The 19,414-nt window shown below is 29.8% G+C and overlaps 1 protein-coding gene across 1 annotated transcript; it reads right to left on the reverse strand.

Moving 5' to 3' along the window:
- Positions 1 to 3,922: 3,922 nt before the first annotated feature.
- On the reverse strand, positions 3,923 to 7,934 carry LOC125840151 (homeobox-leucine zipper protein ATHB-40-like). The gene is made up of 3 exons (XM_049519114.1): positions 7,738 to 7,934; positions 7,061 to 7,380; positions 3,923 to 4,303 (listed from the first exon to the last, which is right to left on the reverse strand). The coding sequence occupies exons 1-3, from the start codon at positions 7,811 to 7,813 to the stop codon at positions 4,073 to 4,075; spliced, it is 627 nt and encodes a 208-aa protein (XP_049375071.1). The 5' UTR covers positions 7,814 to 7,934; the 3' UTR covers positions 3,923 to 4,072.
- Positions 7,935 to 19,414: the final 11,480 nt, after the last annotated feature.

A 19,414-nucleotide genomic window follows, 5' to 3' on the forward strand; every position in this document is an offset into this window, starting at 1 on the left:
GCCCAGAGTAGACAGAAGAAGTATGCAGACCATAAGGTAAGAGATATGTCGTTTCAAACTGGTGAAAATGTTCTTCTTAAGGTATCACCTATGAAAGAGGTGATGAGATTTGGCAAGAAGGGAAAGTTAAGTCCGTACATTGGTCCCTTTGAGGTTCTTGAATGTGTAGGGCTGGTGGCGTATAAATTGGCTTTACTTCCTAATTTATCTAGTGTTCATCCGGTATTTCATGTGTTCATATTGAAGAGATATCATGGTGACGGGGATTACATAATTAAATGTGACTCAATTGTGCTAAACAAAGACCTCCAATGTGAATTCTTGATTGTGATGTGTGTAAGTTGAGGACCAATGAGATTAAGTCCGTGAAAGTTCAATGGAAGCATCGTCCAATTGAGGAAGCTACTTGGGAAACCGAGAGGGACATGCGAGACAAGTATCCCCAATTGTTCATCGATTCAGGTACTACTTCGTTCTTTCCTTAGCCTATTTTTTTCCTAAGTTTGTCACTCCGGGACGAGTGATAGGGTAAATTGGTATCTATTGTAACAACCAGGTTCCGTTGATATAGAAAATACAATGGGGAAATTTTTTGGATCGGAAAACTTTTTCGTAGTAACTTAAAAATTTTCAACATAGTCCAGATTTGGACGAAATTGGAGTCATTAAGGTGTAGAGAAATCTGGTAACAATCGGGTGATTTAAATATGATTTTGATTACATGGGTAGATAGCCAACGCGTCAAGGAATCCATACGATTTTATGGAATTAAATTCAGGTGAGTAGAACTCCCGAAAATGACTTTCGTGAATGGTATTTTCTGAGTGTCGTTGGTTGAAGGTGTATTGTAAAATGGGGGTTTTGAGAATTATTAAATAGCTCACTGTTTCGTGCAATCCGCTTTGGCGGTGATTTTGGTCGCTCTAGCGGGGCCGCTGTAGTGGGGTGAGGGTCGTTGTGGTGGGCCCAACGTGACTTAAAGTCGTAAATAAACCCCAAAACGACTTTATTCTGCACTTTTCGACTTTGAGAGCTAAGGAACGACCCCATACGACTTCTTGACCGTTTTCCATCATTCTTGAGGCTAAAGGTAAGATTTTAACTCCCCGAATCCATTTTTCAATCCATAGAATGTAATCTAATGGGTAAATATCGATGGGGGAGGGTTTTGATCTAAAATCTATGGTGGAAACAACCCTAATTTGAATAATTGGGATCATGGATTTCATCTAGGGTTCATAGAATTGTTAGTAATCCGGGTAATTAGTGATTGTTTATTGATTCCCGTGTTATTATGATTGTTTGTAGACCAAGAACAAGTGGAACGAATCCAGAAAGGGAAGGATCAAGTTTCTTAAGGTTTCAAGCTTGTTTCGAGATAGGTGATGGTTGTGATTCTATGATTATTCTTGCTTCATTATGATACATCTATGTATGTGAATGTTGCATTATTGATCACACTTGTTGTAAACAAGGATATATGATTGTCGAATGCCATTGAATCATGACTCGATTGTATGATTATGAGAATGTACTTGTGTTTGTGATTATGGTGTGTTGAATGGATTGGTTACCACATTCTGGCATAACTAATTGGGATCGGTTTCCACGTTTCGGCATAGTTATGGGATCAGTTGCCACGTTCCGGTATGCTAACTGTTTGAGTTTGGGTTCTATGAGATAACCAATGACTTGTTGTAACTGTATGTTGTTGAGCATGTGATAATATTGTATATGTTCGATATATGCATGTGATTATATTGCTGCATTGATTTATGTATGTTACACTTAGTGGGATAGTCGTGTGATCCTACCAGTACACTGTGGTTGTGTACTGATACTGCACTTGCTTTTATTTTTGTTGAGTACAAGGCATGTTCAGACGGCTATTGACAAACCTCGTCTAGAAGATCAGTGATCTTGTTCGAATTCAAGGGTGAGCCAATTCTTCTGGGTTGCCATGAGTTCTTTTTTCGTCTATGTCTACATTTCAGACTTAGACTTTTCTAGTAGTTATAGTTCATTAGATTGGGATTGTAACCCTTATTGTTTAGACTTATGGATCTAGTTAGATGTTTTGGTACATTGACCTTCAGGTTCTAGGTTATTTCTTCCGCATTTGTTTAGTTTAGTTGTTAGATCTTTTGTTGAAGTTTATGTGAACTTCCTTATTTATTTATTTATACTTGCTTTCGTCATTTAAATGCCTTAGTTTTTGGTTTAGTTGCTTGGTTTAGATGGTAGTAGTGGTTCTCCCACCGGAGGATTAGTATGAATGTCAATCACGACGGTCTGAGTCGTAACAGTTGTGTATGAAAAACAGTGAGCTTAAGAAACAAAATTATTTACGATAAGAGATTCTCTTTGATAAACATGGTTATTAATTATTTATTTATTTTTAAAAAAACTATACAATTCAACATAAAATATAATATTCGTGGTAGTTACATTTTTAGCTTATACCCGCATAGGAATTGCTTTATGCAACTATGTTTATACACGTGGTAAAACAATATTATATACTTATTATAGATAATGTATCAATCTTGTATAAACATATATAACATTGTATACAAGATAATGTGTTTATACACACTTTTACACAAGTATACAAAATTATATAAAAATTGAGTTTAGTTTCCTACGAAACTCCATCCGAGATGGGTTAAATATTCACTGAATAACTTTGAATTTTCACCATAATTTTAAAATAACATCCCAACATACCTAAAAAAACGATTTGTCAAAATTTCAAAAAATCATAAAATTTAATAAACTATCAAGCTTTACAAAAAGCTCAAAATTTAATAAAAATATATATATGCAACTCAACACAACATATATCTCCACTTGGTCATTATTTTTCTTCTTTTTTCCGCAGCAGTGATTATGTATTAATACACACAATATACAATATTATGTGTTTATTTGTAGATAATGTAACAATCTTATATAGAAGGGTATAATGCATATATATAAATATGCCATTTAAGTTGGCCTCATTTCACATTTATGTCCTCCAACTTTGAGTGTACACAAGTAGACACTTAAACTTGTATAAAGTTGAACAAATAAACACACGTCTTTTTTGACATCCTACATGGCAATTTGCGTCCTATGTGTATTATGGCACATAGGACTCATGTGCCTACTTGTTCAACTTTATACCAAGTTACACATCCAAAGTTGAAGGGCATAAGTGTGTAATGAAGCCAAGTTAAATGACACATTTATGTATTATGCATATATGTAAGTATAGAATTGTGTATAACATGTGATTATATACACTTTTACACTATCATACAAAATTATGCATACACAAAAATCGAGTTTCATCTTCTACGAACTTTCAACTTCGAAAACTCATCCGAAATGAGTTAACTTTTCATTAAATAGCTTCAAAATTCTTAATAACTTCGAAATGATATCCTTAACGAATCTCAATCATTAATTTGTCAAAAATTTAAACAAATCACAAAATTCAATGAATTTTTAATCTTTTAAAAATCCCCAATAGAATTTTTATTTGTTCACTGGAACATAAGAATTATTTGTGAGTACAGGTCACAGTTTGATAAGAATTCACATACTTGACCTTTCACAAAAAAGTGGTGATTTGCATGAACTCTTGATGAGGGTAATAGTTGTTAAACTGAATATCAATTTTAAATATGGATTAAAGTAAATAAATATTTTTTTCTCAAATATCATACCGTGTAAAAATTCCCTTTTATAAGTCGCAAGGGAGTCGTTCGTATCCATTCATCGACATCCTTAATTATATACTGTACACACACACACACACACATATATATAATGTATGATATACATAAAATATACATGGTCATAATGAGAATTCGTGTAATAGACTCTAACTAGTAAGACGACGAAGTTAAATATCATTGCAACGTACGTACATAGACACTAAATATTACTCAAAAGCAAAGTTATATATATTTCATATCTTGCTAGTCATTTTACTAACAATATAATAATACAAACTAATAATACAAAGGAGAAAAGATCATTAATGTATACACACATAAAATATTACTACTAGCTAGTGATTAGGTCACATATGATATGGCATATTGTACAGGTTATTAACCCATTCCAATCCTTCATGACTAGGCCCATAAAAACTATTATCAAACCCAAACTCCCCTAGAAAAGGAGGATCCATGGCTGCTTCCATTGAGAGTGATGAAGTTGTTGGGCTATTGATCGAAACGCCGTCGCGCTCCGTCAATAGCCGTTGTATCTCCTTCTCCGCTTCACACATCTGTTCCTTTAGCTTCAATACCTATACCGAAAGATCGCCTCGTTTAGAATTTAACATATATACAGTGACGATCTACAGGGCCGGCTCTATGTATACTTTAATAAGGCATTGGCCTTAAGCCCCCAATTTTAGGGGGCCTCAATTTTTTACCAAGAATAAATTATGTGTTAATTTTTTATAAAAAAAATATTGATTATTTATGATAAAAAAAAGTATATATTTAAAATTATTATTTTATTCTCTTCAACCCCATTTAAATAGAAGAAATCAAGAAAATATTATTTTATTTTCTTACACTCTCTACTAATACTCACATTATTTTCTTTTTTACTCCTTTTACACTTTCTTCTTTAAATTGTTGATAAGTTAGAGTAATATTCTGTCAAAAATATCAATTAATAGTCGAAAAGTATTGAACAAATTCAATTGTAAATTCTTTTTCCATTTCTTCTCAGATTTTCAAGCATTACAACAACCATAGTAAAATGTGGGGTAACCAAATTATCAACTTCATCAAAGCTATGGTTCTAACTCTTATATTTATTTGAAATTTGTCAACTTATTACTTGTAGAACTATGTTAACAATTCATATAATGATTGCCCCAGTAAAATAATATTTTTCAACATTGAATTAATAAAATCTTATTTAAAACTAATAATTGAAAAAGAAATCGAATAAATCATTTATATATAAAAAAAAAATATTAAGTACTACTTTGCATTTAAAAATGTAAGAAAAATAAATTTTAAATAAATGCATGTGAAGTTTATTTAGATTTTAGGCCTCTAATTAAGATTTCGCTTTAGGCCTCCGATTACGTTGAGCCGCCCCTGACGATCTACCATAAGAAATTGAAAGTGTAAAGATTCTAATGCAGTTTGATCTAATTGGACATATAATTTTAAAAAATAACGAATTTTTGAATAGTATAATGTTAAAGTAAGGATGAATATTTAGTTAAAATATTTGCATCCGCTAACTAAAACTTTTTAAAAATTACTTCTCATGACAATAAGTACGTTATTCGATTAGATTGGATTTCAAAATGTGGCACCTCCACGTGTTCAGAAAGAGCATATTGGCATGTGCAAGAGGGCCTGTACTTGGCTAATCTTAAAGAATAGTGTACGGATGAATAGATATCGAATTGAATCAAAAAAATGTTTTTATTTTTAACCTTAGACGATCTTCATTCCATCTCTATTTTACTCTCTATTTTTTATATTTTGAGAGTAAAATAGAGAATGAGTTCTCCAAACACTTTCTATTCTTTAATTATAGAGAAGTGAATAGTAATTTTCTAAATTTGGAGAATTACTATTCACCTCTCTATTTTACTTTTTGATTATTTTAATAGTATTAATATTATATTACTAATTAAGTCTTTATCATTTGTTATATATATTATTAACAAGTTACTACTTTCACCCAAATTAATATTTTTTTAAAAATAAAATAAAAATTGTCACTTTAAATATGCAATTTAAAGTTATTTTAATATTATTTATATTATATAAGATTATTAATTAAGTCCCTAATATTTGTAATTATTTTCTAAGTAATATAACATCTAAAACATATTATTGATAAGTATACTACTTCCATCCTGAATTAACAATTTTTCTAATTTAATGTTTAATTTTATTTTTGTCATTTTAAATATGTAATTTAAATTATAATTATTTTTCATTATGAAGTAAGCACAAAATTTACATGATAATTCAAACAATCTACTTTTATGTTATAGTGATAAATTATTAAACTACACTTTTTAATGAGCATGAAAATATTTGATGTTATAGTTCAAAATGGAATAGGGGAAGTAAATTAGTACGAAATAATTGGATACAAGATGAAATTGTTAATTTAAACAATTTTTAGCTAAACACCTAAAAAATATAAGGACAAAAATTGCTCATTTTGAACTCCGTATACATTAATAGAACATTTATGAGAGTAACGTAATAGTCTTGAAAGTTGAGTATTTATGTAAAATTTAAAATTTTACGATGATACAATATTTATGATGTTTTCACTTTTATTTGAATTGTTCGTTAATAGGTATTATATATAATATTTATTGCAATTTATGTTATTTAGAAATTTAGATTAAAATATAATTTTATATTAAATGAAGAATTAAAAAAAATAAAATTTGTATTACATAAAGATTATGGAGTGATTATTTGCAAAAAGAAGAAATGAATTATATTATGAAATAAGAAAGTAAAAATGAAATATAAATAATAATATAATATTGAGGAGAGAGAAAAAAATTCTTTTTAGAGAGTAAAATAGAGAATTGGGCTGGAGTTGGTTGTCTGAAAAAATAGCTAACTCTATATTTGGAGAGTAAAATAGATGAGGGGGTTGGAGATGCCCTTACAATTTATTTGACGTTGTTTTATTTTTAACAATATTCAAGTAATATATTAAACTGTTTAAATTTTAATTTTAATGTGATGTTCTTTTTTAATCAAATTAATCTTTTATATTCTACTTTCATCGTTACTAATATTAACATAAAGTCAAAATTAAATTAGCATTTTATATTTTGCATTAAATCAAATAATACCATATTTAAAATAGAATAGATGGAATATACTTTTAGGACCACATAAACGCTTCTTATTAATCTCTAAGTCTTATTTATCCAACTAATCTGTTGTACTTAGTTTTCCCCAACATGAATAATTATCTTTTAGGTGATATGATATATTATTTTTGTCTATAATCATAAAACTCGAAATAGAAAGAGAGTAAAATATTCACGGACCTCATTTTCAAGACGACATTTGTCAACAATATTAGTCTCATGTTCATTCTTCAACTTAGAGTATTCTTCCTCTAACTTCTTGCTCTTCCATCGAGCCCTTCTGTTTTGGAACCACACAGTTACTTGCCTCGGGTCTAGTCCTAGCTCCGAGGCAAGTTTGTCTTTCCTCTCCGACTCCAATTTGTGTTCATGTCCAAAACTTTGTTCGAGCAAATTCACTTGTTCGTCACTTAGTTTCCTCTTCCTCATCATCATCATCATCGCCCCGTTTACATCATCTCCTTTGTTCTTCTTTCTTCTCCTCTTCGGTTTACCCTCTCCTGTAATTTATATACACTGATAGTATAAAAAATCTCTTCAACTTAACTTGTTGTATATAACTAATAATCTCACTTTTTAGCCATCGTTTCATCTATAGTTACCTTTTAGGTGATATTGTCAAGAGTACAAAAATTAAAATCAAGTCATGACAATATTTTTATGACTTCTAAGTAATTTGTATTGACGATACTATTAGATCATCTAAATGATATATTCATATAACTATTCGTTACAAATGGAATTAATAACTTGAAAAATAAGACGGATTATCTAGAAGGATGAGTTAAAGTAACATGAGTGTTACCTATATTGTGTATAAAGTTGAATTCAAAAGAGAAAGTAGTTATGGTACTAACCTTGTTGAGTTAACTGTTGAGTGTAGATACCAGAATAGTACTGAGAAATGTGTAACATTTGATCATCATTATTCATGTTACTTTTTTGCTTTCTGATGCAAAAATGAAAGTGGATAAATGTGAGAAAGAGTACAGCAGTGAGGACTTTTAGTTTTAGTTATTATAAAAGCTAGAGGGATGTAGAGAATAAGGTGTTTGTTGTCTAATTAAGACTTTGGGAGAGTATAGACCTCATGTGACATTATTTATAAAGGTAGCCCCTCTCAAATGAACCTCACTTCTTCTAACAAATATCCATATTGCCATCTCTCTAATGGTTCCAAGTGTATCCGAGGTGTCAGATGGACAGGTTGGATTCAATTTAAGCAAGTTAAAAAGAATTAAGTTAATAAAAAGATAAATTATTGATCCGTTCAAAAGTTACATAAAATTACACGTTTTGCTCTTTTAATGAGTTAGACCAGTATTTCTCTCTCTTTTAAATGGACTAATCTTTAATTTTTGCCCTTTAGCAACTTATGATCACAACAAAAACAACGTTTAGCGGCAATATATATATATTCACATTAACAAAGAATGTTAAAGTTTTTACTGGCATTAGTTAATTGTTATTGGACTCAATATCCCTATAGGCTCTAGTGACACCTCTAAAAATATATATATTTAACAGTAATTAAACTATTGTTGTTAAAGATCATTTTTTATATAGTGCATGCGGCCTAGTGGGACATAAGTGATATACAAACTGAAGTAATATGTGGGCATAACATGTGGGATGTTATCATATCAAAATATAAATTTACGTCTCACAAAAAAAATTATTTGTTGAATAAAAGTTAAAGACCAACACAAAATAGGGGGAAATAAAAATTGCAAATGACCTCAAAAAGTTACTTGGATTGAAATGAGCTAAAAACGAGTCTTAATACATAACCCGTCCAATTTTTATTGAGTTTTAATTGTTTTTTTTTCTTATATAATTTTTAGTACCTAATAAATTATTGATTTTCTTTATTATATAGTTCGTGGATCAATTTAAACTAGGTATCAATTCAGATTATTTTTTTAATTAAGAATCAATAATCAACCCAAACTTAAATGAATTGGACGAATTATATATTTAATTTTTTTTTATTAATAATTAATAACCAACCCAAATTTAAATAAACTAAACAAATAATATTTTTATAAACTAATTTTATCACATCTATATAATCCTACTTATCCAAACAACAACGATGAGATAAAATTTGTTAAATTGGGGAATTCGATATGAGAACTTTCATGGAATCACTTTTTTGGCTGATTAGGTGGAGGTAGCATACCGATGATTCATTTAAATTCAATACTTTTAATGTGAAATATAATTTATATATAAATATTATTTTAAAATTCGTAAAAAGCAATAGATATAATCTTTAATATAATATCAAAGTATCATGAATTTAAATGTTACTCATAAAGTTTAATTATGTGACTTGGTAAATTATATTTGCAAGATTTTGCTAGCTTTGGCATTAATTTATGTTAGTTATGTATAGGGGGTTTCTTATCTTGTTTTTTTTTGTTTCTCATTCGGTGTTCGGAGTCCACATTAGAGCCGTGATTAAATTCGAATCGCGCACGACAGGACCCATTCGGGGATGGTGCTCTCAATAGGATTTTCTCCATACCTAGAAGCACTCACACCAATGCACCACAATCCATGTTGGTTTCTTATCTTGTTTTGCTTGAATTAACATACCCATAGTGTAATTAAAAATTAAAGGATATTTATTTAGAGTCTTGCTTTAAAAAGGACACTTTTTGAGAATCATATACTAAAATATTATTAAACGATGCGTGAGATGGATTCAAGACAGTGCAGACAGTTGGACCCAGTGTGTGTGTATGTATATATATATATATATATATATATATATATATAGTGATAACGTGATATATGATCTGATAAAAATAGAACTCCATTTAGAATAATAGGTTAAGTTTTAGTACTAATCAATCATGTAAATAATCTTTACATGGACAATTATTAGCTAGGGAACCGTTAAGATGTCAATGAGAGGATAAGAATCAAGTGATTATGAAAACTACGATAAATAAAAGATTAGCCACAATAATATAATTATCGTTTTATTATATTTAGGGACAATAATAAATATGAATATTTCTAATCAATATTTTCTATAAATGTCGTTAAATATTTTTCTGACGATAAATATTATTACTAAAAGAAAAATTTATTGCCACTAAATATTTTTAGTCGGGGTGGAATGTCATATGAATTTCTTGCTTCTTAATCTTGAAAGTATAGCTAAGCATGTGAGTTTCTGACTATCATCTAATCTCTTTATCCACTGCTGCTTAAATTTACATGGCTTTTTGCTTTTGTTGATAACGACTTGCATTAACCATATTATACCTAGGAAGCTGGATAAAGTTGGTCAAAAAAAGAGCACTATTCCATCAAATTAAAGAGGGCAACAAATTTTGTTTTTTTGGGGCAGGCCAGTTTGATTTGTATCAAAGAATCTTATTAACATTTTGTATATGAGATTTAAAATAGAGAAATATTTACCATTTCACGATAACTCTAAATTTTTTTATACAGAAGGTAAGAAATACTATAACCTACAACTACAAGTAACTAACTTACGTAACGACATCCTTAGACAAAGCTAAAATTCAACACAATCATATTAGGACTATTAAAGTCAGGTCAATTTCAAGCATCGAGAGGGTAGATGTCACTGCGAAAAAAAAAACAAGTTTTTTTTTATCGCGAATTAGTGAAAAATTTGTGTTATGAAATATGATATTTTCACTTATTTTCTACCGGACCAATTCACTTGAAAAATGTATGGTTCACTTAAATAGTGAGAAACTTTATAATTTTTCCATATGAAAACATATTATAATTTTTTCTTTTCTCACTAGTTCAATCAAAATATCAGTCAGAATAACCACCGAACATTTTCACTACAAAATTTCATTGAAACTTTTAGTTTATTGCATCTAACATTACGTAATTATTTTGTTCATGTATTGAAAAATAACTCAATTATGCTATACTATACTATAGTACTATACTATATCATAAAAAATTGTGCAGCACATAAATACTAAATATGGTCCTAGATAACACAAGCAGGCCCGTTGCCATATATGAATGAAACTATCATGTAAATATAATATAGTCACCTCGTGAGTAACTGACTTTATAATATATAGTTATAATGTACGAAATTATAATTGGGGACAAACAGGGGCGGACCTTACAGGTTGCCGAGGGGATCACCCGAACCCTCTCGGCAAAAAATTATTATATATTTAAGATATTTTAAAGAATTTTTATATCTATATATTGATTTTGAACCTCTTAAATGTAAAATTAGAGGTTGACTTAGTGGTTGAGGGGTTCAAAATTAACCTAGAGGTTCCAAATTTGAATCTTACGCACTACTTTTTTTTTCCAAACCTCCTTAATGAAAATCCAGGATCCACCACTTGAAACAAAAGCAAAAAGCTACATAGTAACGAGCTAGAGTGTATAGAGGGGTAAGGTGGCAATAATATAGCCACGGGACACACGTATTTTTAAATAAGTTGTCATATATTAATAGCTATGGATAGAGGGCAGAGGCTAAATATGAAACAAAGCAGGGTCAATTTTGGTGAACAGAAAAAAACAAAATAAATAAAAGATCTTGTAAATAAAAGAAATAGAAGCAAATTAATAATGCTGTATTCAAAGATGTAATGGAATAGTATAGGTTCTTCAAGTCTAAAATACAAACAATTTTATCAATTCTCATATCGATTTAATGTGATCGTGTCGTCACTATTTTTCTTTCTTTCTTAGTTGTATTTATTTATTATTTAATAATCTTATTTTATCATTGACCTACCTTTTTTAAGTAGTTGATCTAATATACCCATACTCTACTTTTCTTGTAGATTTATCCTTCAAATTATTGATATGTAACATTTTATAATAATGAAAAATGATACAATCTATCCAAAACATTATATTCATTAATAAAATAGTAAAATACGATATTATACATTATAAAATTTGTAACAATCATTCAAACAAGGTACTCCCTTCGTCCCTATTTATTTGTCAAATTTTGACTTGACACACTTATTAAAAAAATAATAATTGGTACAATAATCTTACCATTTTACCTCTATTTACTAACCGTTGAAAGTAATATAAAAGCTTTGGAATTGGAGGAGGAAGTTATAGTTGTTGTCCAATTAGGTGAATTTCCCCCACTATTTATGGCTAATTAGTGGTCAAGCCGCCACCCATTAGCTTAGATTAGTTTAGCGACAGTAATACCTGGGAGGTTTCTATTGGTGACATGTGCGGGTTGATATAAGTTGGCGATAAAATTAGCTCGTGAAATTATAATTCGTTTAAATTTGATTGGATTATTGATTCGCTTATCTATGTATATAGTTATGACTTAAAAAGTATTACTCCCTCTAACTCAATTTATATGGCATTGTTAAAATTTTGAGATTCAAACTTCTAAATTTTCATTGAAATTCACATATGAAAACTTCATTTTTTAAAAATAAAAGTTATATATTTAAAAATTACGTATAAAGTATTATAAATCACAGTAATTAACAATTAAAAATATTTAAAATACATATTATAACACCCCAGAAAATTTTCGAACTAAGACTCGAACCGTTCTTTGTAGTGAGTGAGATTTTACCAAGGAATTAAAAATAATTTAAGTGTTAAGGTCACTAGATGTAGCACCTTGAGTTCGAAAAAGAATTAAATTGGAAATAGCAAAATTTGAAATTTTGCAAGTTAAGCCAAGTATGAGTTTTGGGTTGACTTCAAACGACCATAACTCCTAGTTTATGATGATTTAGGTGTGCTACCAGATACCGTAGGAAATACCTTTGAATTATCTTTTCAACGTTGCCGAGTTTGCTAAGTTTCGAGGTCAGATGAGTGAGATATGACCTTTTGAAGTTAGGCTGTCCAGTTAAGGAAAGTTAGGCGGAAATAGTAAGGGGTATTTTGGTCTTTTCCTTACCCAAACAAACTTGATTCATTTTTAGTAATATTTTAGAGGTCTAATCCTATTAGGTTCAGTTTTATAATCCTAGTTTACGCCTAGTGTTTTAGTTGAGAGTTCAAGAAGAGAAAAGAAGAGAAGAGGAGAAAAGAGGAGAGGATCAAGCGTTCGTTGAGATTCTTGCGTCTTGTTGCGGATTTTCGCCATGGATTTGATCCCTAAGAGGTATGTAAGCTTCCATAGTGTTGGGTTTGTTCACCCACACGCCAAACATGTTGTTTTCAGCTCAAATTTTCATTCTTGAAGTTGAAAGATTTGAGTTCTTGATGAGTTCTTGATGAGTTCTTGATAGGTGTTCTTGAAGTTCATTCTAAATCTTGTTGTGTTGGGTTTTGGATGATTTCTTGAGATCAAAGTGAGTGTTTTAATGGATGTATTGAGTAGATTAGAGTGTACTTATGTTAAGTAATCAATTCTAAGTGATTGGGGAAGAATCCATTCGATTCTAGGCGAAATAGGGTGAGAAAACGAGAAAAGAAACTTGCTGAATTTTTTGGGTTGGGGCCTGGCGCGATGCGCCTGCCAGAGCACCCCAAACCCACCTCTGAAGTTTAGGGGCTGGTGCCCAGCGCCACCCATAGCACCAGGGTCGCCTGCCCCATCCAGTTTGTCGTCGGTTGCCCCGTTTGAGTTCGTTTAAAGTACACCTTCACTCCTTTTCGATTCTAACTACTCTAAGCTACTTCTAAACACCTAAAATCATTCCTAACATGATCATAACCTTGAATTCATAATTGAAATTCAAGGTAGAGTTAAGAGTTAAGTTTTGAGAATTCTTTCGAACATTCTAAGAAAGTCCCTTCGAGTTCTTTTGAGGAGTTTTCTACAACTTCTAGTAACTTGTTTCAAGACTCGAGCAAGTGAGTATGAGGATGAGGAGAATTTATTCATGAATCTACTTTGTCATCATGAGATCCTTCATACCATGAACCAAAACTCTTGAATTCATAATTCACATTCAAGAGAGAGTTAAGAGTAGAGTTCAAGAAAGCCTTTGAGTTCAATTGTGAATCCTTTGAGAACAATTATCGATTTGAACTATGTTTTGAGGAAGTAATTCAGAGAATGAGAAGAGTTGTATCATGAGTTCCATAATGTTATGTAGACCTACGAGTCAAGTCGTTCATGCCATTAAATTCCGCATGAACTCCAGAAGTTGAGTATCTATGAGAGGAGAAATATCTTCAGATCCTAAGTCTTAAGTATTCAGTTTCTAACCCATTTGAGATTACATTCCTAATCATGGGACTATTACCTATTACCCATGAAGTCCATGAGTTGAGTTGTTCACGCCCATAATTCCACATGAACATTATAAGTCGAACAATCTTGAGATGAGAAGTATCTTTGAGTCCTTGAGTTGAGTAGTTCATGCTCATAATTCCGCATGAACCCTCTAAGTTGAGCATTCTTGAAGTGAGTAGTATTATTGAAGTTCTTGAGTTCCAAGTATTGAGTTCTATCTATGGTTATTGAAAACCTTGCATTGAGTCGTTCATGTCCATAATTCAGCATGAACCATATTTTAAGAAGTCTTTTACAAATGTTTAAACTTTGTTTTAAGACTTAAGCTTTGAAGTTAAGTAAAGAGTAAGAGTAAAGTCTTTTATAAACGTTTTAACTTCATTTTAAGACTGAAAGTTTCAAGTTAAGCAAAGAGTTTATAAATGTTTTCACATTTGAGCAAGAAAAGGGAACATCTTCCAAGAGAGCTTTTAAGCTAAGTTTTGAGTAATTATCTCAATTCAAAGAAAGAGTTTTATTTTTACAAACATATGAGCTAAGTACGATTTGGGAGTAGTATTGAGCACCGATATGGGGATGCGAGTTCAGATAACTCAAGTCTCCATAAACCATGTAGCCATCATGGGTATTAATGGGTCATACTTTTTAGATGATCACATAAGTTAAGCTAGTGGATCCACTAAGTTAAAGCATTCTATATGACGGCAAAGTATAAGACAGTCCTGGCAGCGTGGGCAAGACGATGTATCACCACTTAGGCTCATAGTGGTGGTTGTCGGTTAGAGAATCTCCCACAGAAACTATATTACCTTATTATATAAGTAAAGTTGAGTTTGTTATTGCATTTTCTTTAACGAACTAAGTTGTTTTTACTGTTTTATAAAGCTTTCCATATATTGCATGTGTATTGTTGCTTTATATTGAGTTGAGTACCCAGAGTTGAATATTATATCTTTGAGTTGAGTATCTAATCTATGAGTTGAGTATCTTATCCTTGAGTACTTCTAAGTTGAGTAAGTTGAGTAGTTTTGAGTATCCTTGAGTATTCCTTGAGTTGAGTAAGTTTGAGAAGAGGTAAGTATGTCTCATTTTTATCAAGTTTCAAGCTTATGTTTATGTTTTAGAACTCCCCTTACATGCTCGTACATTCCACGTACTGAGCCATTTGGCCTGCATCTTCTCGTGATGCAGATCCAGGTATTCAGGATCATCAACAGGAGCTTCGTTGATGTCACATGGAGTTCGAGTTAGCTATGGTGAGCCTCTTTGCTTCCGGAGGATTCCATTTACTTTCAGTTGTTAGGAGGTTGTGGGTCTTGTCTCGACTTCCATCTTTATCAGTTAGAGGCTTCATAGATAGTCAATATAGTTGAGAAGTCTGTATCATTTATTTTATTAAATATTTCAAAGACTTAAGTTGTCAATTTTGGGGCGAGTTGAATATATTTTATTATTCAGAGTTTTCATTTGAGTTAAAGTCTAAATTTAAGTTTTATGAACTTTTATTTCAGTTTTTAAGTTTTGTATGCTTGAATCAGTTTTCCGCTTATAGTCAGTCAGGATGAGGGTTCACTTGGGGACCAACAATGGTTCTTGAGTGCCGGCCACGTCTAGGGTGTAGGCTCGGATGGTGACACATATTAAGTAATTTCGGTAAAAAAAATTAATCAACTCTGCCACATAAACAAAGAGAGTATGAACTAAGAATTTATATAAGAAAAATCAAAGCAATCAAAACTTAAGTAGTAAGAATTGAGCGGGTTGAGTTTTGACTCTAATTTTAGTCTATTCAGTGCAAATAATTTTTGAGCAGGTCAATAATCAATTTATTTATTACTCTTTTTATTTCAATTTAAGTGTCTTAATATGAGTGATAATGAAATTTAAGAAAAATAAAAGAAAAAAATTAAATCTTGTAATCTTAAATTAAAAAAGTATGTAATCTTTTAAATAATATGGTCTTAAATTTGTCTAGCAAGACATTGAATTAAAAAAAGTACTACTAAATAAAAAAAGAAACACTAATATTTAGACAGACCAAAAAGTAAAATATAAATATTTAAATAGGGATGAAAAAATAAATCAAATTATTTTGATTCGCTTAAAATTAACTCAATCCGTCTATTTATCACCTCTGTGAGTAAATAAACTAATATATCAGTGGAAATTTCTCATGTTACAATTGGTTCATTGAACCCAGGGGTCTTACCTAAGCTATTACATCATATGATAGTGATATAATAGTGATACAAAATCTTTTGTATGTAAATTTCTATTATATAGAAGTGTTATGGGAAGGACGATTAATGACATTTTAATAATTTTAATAATATTTAAGGGCAAAATAATAAATATATAATTAATGTCAAAATGAAAATCTAGAAGAATCCATACATGTATAACTTTTGTTATGGGCCCGTAAGGATATTATTGTAATTTTGTTAAAATGAAGAGTTTCTATTAGTAAACTTCTTACCAACAATAATAAATGCTAAGTTTGTTTTGACATGTTTTAGAAAGAAAATTTTGAACTAATTAATATAAAATGTGTTTGAATACTTAATATTTTGTTCCTAAAAATAATTTAAAGGATTACTGTGTAAACATATTTTTAATATTATGTTACATAATATGACCACTAAATTCGTATCTTGATTATTAAAATAGTCTTTAAAATGACGTATCAATATTTTTTAATCAATTTGAAGAAAATATCAAATTTCGTGACTAAAAGAATGAACAATGTCTGACTATCAAGAAATTAATAATTTGATAATGTATTTATCGAAAGATTAAAAATATAAAATTTTCATTTCTAGATAGGATAATTTCTTAATATCAAACATGATAAACTATTTAAAAGTGAAAATTTGACAAGGAAAAAGTTTAACATTCAAATTCTAAGGAATATTAAAATACAAACTAAAGAAAAATGAGTAGTTAAAAATAAAGAAGAACAACAAAAGAAAATGTCAATAGAAAAAGGACTTTGTTGAGAAATATAGAGGAAGCAAAAAAATTAAAAAATAAATAAATTAGGGAAATACAACTTGAAAAAAAGAACAAGTATATTTGTTATTTTGTGGGGGGTAAGATTTAGAGTTTTCTTTTACGTCATGATATTAAGAGTGTAGTATCAAAAAAAATTATTAATGTAATTTAGAATATAACATTACGATAATTGTTATTGTATATAAAAATAAAGTTGCTTTCATGATTGATTTTATTGTTGTGGAGTTAGAAATAAATTATGCTTTCAATATTTAGAATATAACATTACTATAATTGTTATTGTATATAGAATTAAAGTTGCTTTCATGATTGTTTTTATTGTTGTGAAGTTAGAAATCAATTTTTTATTAGTACTTCCAATATTAAAATCAATCAAAATAAATGGAAGTATTTCTATTTATCGGAGAAAATAATAAAATGTATCACAAACATCGACAAAGCAAACTGCAAACATAGTATATACTTAAGAATAGAGATCTGAAAGACTTTGAATCGATGTTTACGAATTGGTTGATCGATGATTAGTATTTTATCATATGCAAAACTTATGGTGCAAATATTACAAAACGAAGATAATAACATTGTGTAAAATAGATACCACTTACGAAAATGTATGAAGATCGATGAACTTTTTCAAAGATATCAACATATTATATATTCATCGAACACGAAATGTTTTAACTCATAATCTAACGCAATTCTCTATTTTCTTGCTGCATAGAACTTTTTAGAATTCAACTTTTTCAATTTTGGGTTGTAAAAGACACATTTATGCCGTATGAACATTTGAAATAGAATATTAAGTAATATATTGAAGTTATTTACTAAAGAAAAAATAAGTATAAATCTCATATCTTTGGAGGCTAATTACATCCTATCCCGAAAGTTTCCTCAATTACTAAAATCTCGAAGTTTTCATTGCTTTTGAATACATTCCTTGGTTGTCCGATACAATGTAACATGGGAGGAATGTATCCGAGAGGAGATAGGTATGTAACCGAAAATTTCCTCAATTACAAAAATCTCGAAGTTTTCATTGCTTTCGAATACATTCTTTGGTTGTCCGATACAATGTAACATGGGAGGAATGTATCCGAGAGGAGATAGGTATGTAATCGAAAGGGGATATATAGATGTATCCAAGAGGGAATCATGATATTTTAAGCTGTGAATTTATGTAATTTTTCCAATAAAATATGTGAAATTATATTGATCCCGTATCACAAGCCTTAAATTATCTAATATAAATATAAATATAAATATATTTACACCAAAATTAAATATATACACAAATAGGGGCTCGACAACCATACGTACGTATATTGGAAGTATCCAGTTTGCTTCTCTATTATAGAAGTCGTACAAAAATAAAAATAAAAACTCTGACTCTGCTTTTAACACACACTATAATCGATCCATCTATTTTTATTTATTCAGTATACTAAAAATAGTTATTCAATTTTACTTATATTTTTTAGAAAAGATAATTTCGTATTCTTGTTATTAAATATTATTTGTTTTTTAATATTTAGATGACTTGTAATAATAATAGTGATATAATAAAATTGTCCTTATATTTAAAATTTTTTTATATTAAATCAAACATGTACAAGTAAAGATGAATGAAGGGAGTAACTCCTCGAGTCCAATCTCAACTCCCTCGCGAGGAAGGTCTCATTTTCATCAATATCCTAATATAGCTTTAATTTGAGGTAATTTTAAATCGTGGTGAAACATAGATTAGTATTTTTAAACTTCTTTTTTTTTGTGAAAATATTTTGATACGTGAAATTCGTTCATTTCATATTGAAATTACATTAATGACAAAGATAAATACATTTGCTAACACCAAGGGTATGAATGAATCTTGCCATATTATAATAGATGATTAAGCTAAACAATTTCGGATAGTACATAGATGAATTTAAACATAGTTGAATAAACATGATCAATTTAAACTCACTCTTCTTAAATATTGTAAGAAAATAGAGTTTTAAGTCTATCTTATTGTTAAGCATTCCACATCAATTAAGCACATAAAATTTAATCTGCTTATATGAATTTGGACAATTTTCACTCGATTAAATTAGGTACATAAAACTTTAGAAGTCTGGGACGTTCTCATGAAGAACACCAAGTTTTTGGACCCCCACCCCACCCACCGCCCTTAATTAGTTAAATTGTGATGGCAAAAAGGAAGAAAGAGGAATATTAATTGCATCTCTCTAAAGAGACAACATAGATTATTATGGTGGACAATTTGCTTTTGCTTATTCACCAGCTCTTTGTCTGTCCTTCTATTTTCACCTTTTTAT

This window comes from Solanum verrucosum, unplaced genomic scaffold, assembly GCF_900185275.1.
Source record: "Solanum verrucosum unplaced genomic scaffold, falcon-dt-bn FXZP01000180.1, whole genome shotgun sequence".
Lineage (NCBI taxonomy): Eukaryota > Viridiplantae > Streptophyta > Magnoliopsida > Solanales > Solanaceae > Solanum > Solanum verrucosum.